Below are 4,661 nucleotides of genomic sequence, written 5' to 3' on the forward strand. Positions count from 1 at the left end.
CCCTGCCCACGGCAGGGGGTGGGAACTAGATGGTCTTTAAGGCCCCTTCCAACCCAGACCATTTTGTGATTCTGTGAGACATTAGCTGGGGACACGGAGGAGCAGCCGCGCTACGGCACGGAACAAAGAAGGCGTTTTGCTTGCGGGTCTGGGCAAGATGCGGCGGGCCCAAGGGAGACCCCGCCGCAGCGCCCCGGGGGAGCAGCCCGAGGAGCTCATCCCTGCGCCCCACGGAACACGCGGGTACCTCGGCTGGCAGGGCGGGGCCGCGGCTCAGGCGCCGCCCGCGGCCCGGCGCTCGGCTCCCGCGGGCGGCGCTGCCGAGCCGCCGCTCCGTCCCGGGGCCCGGATGGAGCCGGCCGCGCCAGGGCGGAAGCGCCGCCCGCCGCGGCCCTGCCATGGCACCGCCCGCAGCCCGGCTGGCGCGGCTCTCCCGCGCCGTCTCCTTTAGCGCCTGCCACCGGCTGCACAGGTGAGCGGCCGCGGCACGCCCGGCCCCGCCGCCCGGGACGCGGGCACACCCGCGGCAGCCCGGCTGCACCCCGCCGCCTGGCCCTGGGAGCCGTCCCGGGTGGAAAGGCAGAGAGGCCTCGCAGAGCTGCGGGGCGTTTGCGTTAGCGCGTTGCAGGTGACCTCTCCGGAGGCGGGGGCCCAGCTCGGCCGGTGTGCGTGCTGTCCGGCGCTTCCCGGTCCTCTTTGCTCTAGTCCGTTTTCTGCAGCCTGTGGTGACCGATCCTGAATTTAGACATCAGTGCCTAATTAGGTTTAATGAGAACTGAAGTTTTGTTTTCACATGGTGCAGGTTATTAGAGCTCGCAGTTTTTAAGTAACTTGCCGTGTCCCTAATCTGTCGCCTTTTTCTCAAAACTTACGTATTCCTAAAGAGTGCCTTGACCTGAAATACTCCTCTGAGTAGACGCTTGAATTCCTTCAAAGGAAAGCTTCAAAGAGGGAGGTTGTCCTTTATACTACCTGGGGAAGCTCCCTAAGCTTTCTTAGTTGATAATAATATGAGTAGTTTGCTCCAGGCACTTCCTCCTAGGAGCCCAGGTGATCTTGCTAGGTTAGTAAGTGAGTAGCTGTTGGTGTTTATACAGCAGTGGTATTAGGCAGTTGTTATGAAACCTGAATGTATAAATACAAAACCACAGGGGAAAAAAAAACCCATTGTCAACAACATTTTTAAATGGGCCAAATACTTCTCCAGTTCTGTTTGTGCCTCCTGAGTAGGAAAAGGTAGTGGGTTAAATTTGGGAGAGTGAAGAGATGGAAGAGCTAGAAAGCAGTAACAGTTGAAGTGAAGCCATGAACATCTGTAATGCATCCTGAAATGCCATGTCTGTATTTCTCACAGTAAATTATTGAGTGATGAAGAAAACCTGAAGCTGTTTGGGAAATGCAACAATCCAAATGGCCATGGACACAACTATAAAGGTAAGGAGTTGACTTACAAGCTGACTCCACATCTTATGATCTCAGGGGTCTGGTGCTTGTACGGGCACATAGGGTGTCTGCATTGTCCAGAAGCCTTTGCTGATCAAGAGACTCTGATCTTGAGAGTGTAGGGTGCAGGCTGCCACAGGGAGTAGGTACTTGAGAAGTCATCTAGTCTTATCTCTGCCTGCAAGGGGCACTTCAGGGATAGTTTGTGTCTCTGGGCATCAGACCTTGGAGAATTACTTCTCTGATGAGCTGGGTGACTCTGAGTCATTATTCTTTATGGAGTGGATACCCATTTTATAAAAACAGTTCTACTTTTAAGTGCTGGGAAGCCTGCACCAGTCCTTGTGGATTAGTGATGAATGGCTTGTCTGTCCCAATCAGTAGTGTAATTTGTTGTTAGGTTCATGGTGTCATTGTGACCTAATATTTTCTTTTTTTCAGTTATAGTCACTGTACGTGGAGAGGTAAGTGTGATTTAACTTTTTTTTTTTTTTACGTTCCTTAGGGTGGCAGGATAGATGTGTCCCCTTCTTCCATAGTACTGAAGTTCTAGCTCAATTGCTAGGTTTCCCAGGGTGTTTGTGGAAACTCTGTACAGATCACTATAGAAGAAGGTTTTCTGTAATCACTGTCCTATTCACCTTGCGTCTAACAAGGATTTGCAGGTGACCATATTTAATGTAAGTCTGCCAGAGCCTCCCTGCAGAATGTATGGGCTCTGGTCAGATCTGTGGGGCACCTTTGGATGACTGCTGAGCCACAGGGAGGCTTCACACTTCCAGTAACTGATTCTCTCTGGTGTTTTATTGAGGTGCTTTGCTGCAAATCTAAACGGAAATTCTGCTTTTCCACTTCTTCACCCTTCATCCTGTCATTGTTTGGTGTATTCTTCAGAGTTTTTTAGATAGCACTTCGGTTTTGATGTTTTCCAAACAACTTTTTGAAGATTCCCAGTTCATAGGAAGGGGGGTTTCTATTCAGATTTGAAACTGAAATTTTAAAGCTTCTCCCTTCTACATTCCCCAAATATGCTGTGAACTACACAACCTGATTTTGTTCCTGGAGCTGTGCCTTCTCCATGTGGAGGATACCCTGAGCTTAGGCTGGTCTCTGTTTTGCCCCTGGTTGTTCAACCCAGCAGTTTAATGCCTGTTTTCATGCTTAAGGTCATGGTAGATTGTTGCTTGAACACTGAGTGTTTCAGTGAGTTTTTCCTCCCTGGTGTCAGCTTTTATGAGTTGTTTGTATGCTGTATCTAGCTTATGGGAACATCACAGGAGTAGAGGTAGAACTCAGTGTGTGAAGGTGGAAAGATGTTTTTCTTGTGGCTCAGGTGTCCTGAGTGCAGAGACATCCACAGTCTCATTTGTACAGGCTCACGGCAGCCTTGGTAATAAGGATGTGTAGCTAGGCTACTAATCTCCCTTTTTTTTTTTTTCCTGCAGATTGACCCAATCTCAGGAATGGTTATAAACCTGACAGACCTGAAAGAATATATGCAGGTAATAGCACTATTTTCCTACACATCCTCTGGGATAATTGGTTAGAGCTTAGCAATTTGTCTAGTACCAGGGTGGAGACACGGTGAGTTGATGATGGTAGAAAATAAAGAAGAAATTAAGGAATTATTTAAGGCTAGAATGCTTTAGCACTGTGATGTGAGGCAGTACTATGTCTCCAGCTAGGAGGTTAACAGGTATATGTAGGGCTCTTATCCTTTTTTTACATACTGTTGCCTTGCTTTAATCCCATTTGCATGGTAATTTGAACCCCAACTCCACTCACCAACCTGGACAAGATTGTCACTGTTTTGTTTCTGCAGGAAGCAATCATGGAACCACTTGATCACAAAAACCTGGATAAGGATGTGCCGTACTTTGCTGAGGTTGTGAGGTGGGTGATGGGGACTCCTTGTGGCATTGGTTGCAGGGTCAAGGGACAGTCTTCAAGGCTTAGTCCTACATCTGAAAGAGCAGCCTTGATACCTGTGTGTGTAACACACCTATGACACACACTTGAGCATGTCAGGTGCTGGGTGCCCTGCCTACCTTCCAGCCCTGCTGCCATGCAGCCTGCCTCACTCTGCTGGGCTGGGTGCAGGCCTGCTGGGGCAGCTGCCGTCCCACATACCCAGGAAGGCACCACTTGCTTGCACCTGAGGAGCCCTTTGTAGACTGACACTTGTCACATGAGCCTGCTTTGTGGACAGCTTGGGGAGACAGATATGACCTGTTAATTAGACCTCTTTTCACCCATGTCTTCTGAAAATGGTTCAAGCCCCATTTACATTCAGGGTGTCATGTGAAAGTTGCTACATGGTTCCCTGTAGCCTCTAGCATCTCCCCTGGCCGATGCTGGGTACAGCCTCAAATCATTGCTGTCAGTTCTGAATCTGCTCATGTTTCACTCTTAGCACCACAGAGAATGTTGCAGTATTCATCTGGGAAAACCTCAAGAAGCTCCTGCCCATGGGAACCCTTTATAAAGTCAAAGTGTATGAAACGGACCAGAACATTGTCATTTATAAAGGAGAAGAAACAATCTCTGAGAAGTGAAATAAGCTTCAGCTCAGTTGGTCAGAAAGTCTGCTGTATAATCAGATCAGTGGATTACTTCAACCCTGCTCACTGTATTTCCTACATCTAGACATTGGTTATGTATTATGTAAGGACAAATACAGGTGTTTCACATGAATTGTTGCAGCAATCTAGCAATTTGGGTTCTCAGAATTTGTTGATTTTCTGCTTTTTCTCAAGACATTCCTGTTTTGCAAACCCAAATCACCAAGCTCATGTGAAATTTACAATTGTGCCTTGTTAAATAAAGCAGCTTCCTAGAGAGGAGATGGCCTGGCAAAATGTATGTCCTGTCCAGTCACAAAAGGTTCTGATTTTTCTCTAATTAAATGTCAGATTAATTTATGATTTTCAATAACCTGGGCTTTGGTGTTGTTTTGGTTCTTGATCAAATAGGGGAACAATCTTGAGAATGAGAACTACATGATTCTCTTCCCCCCCCCCCCCATTGTTACAGGGTAATTTTTTCTTGTGGCTAGCAGGTCTTTCTCTGTATAAGGAACTGGTATAGTGAGCAATATAGTTGTTTGCAAAGCAATTCCCAATCCAAACTGCAGAGCTAAAGAGAACAGTATATTGTTGAGAATCGGCATGGGAAGCTGAGGAAAATGCAAAGTAGGAACATCGTAGCCCAGGGGTGTC

The 4,661-nt window shown here is 47.9% G+C and overlaps 1 protein-coding gene across 1 annotated transcript; it reads left to right on the forward strand.

Moving 5' to 3' along the window:
* The first annotated feature begins 317 nt into the window (after window positions 1-317).
* On the forward strand, window positions 318-4,377 carry PTS (6-pyruvoyltetrahydropterin synthase). Its single transcript, XM_064470859.1, has 6 exons — window positions 318-472; window positions 1,355-1,434; window positions 1,885-1,907; window positions 2,889-2,945; window positions 3,266-3,336; window positions 3,857-4,377. The coding sequence occupies exons 1-6, from the start codon at window positions 399-401 to the stop codon at window positions 3,996-3,998; spliced, it is 447 nt and encodes a 148-aa protein (XP_064326929.1). The 5' UTR covers window positions 318-398; the 3' UTR covers window positions 3,999-4,377.
* Window positions 4,378-4,661: the final 284 nt, after the last annotated feature.

Source organism: Phalacrocorax carbo, chromosome 21 (genome assembly GCF_963921805.1).
Source record: "Phalacrocorax carbo chromosome 21, bPhaCar2.1, whole genome shotgun sequence".
In the NCBI taxonomy this organism is placed as follows: domain Eukaryota; kingdom Metazoa; phylum Chordata; class Aves; order Suliformes; family Phalacrocoracidae; genus Phalacrocorax; species Phalacrocorax carbo.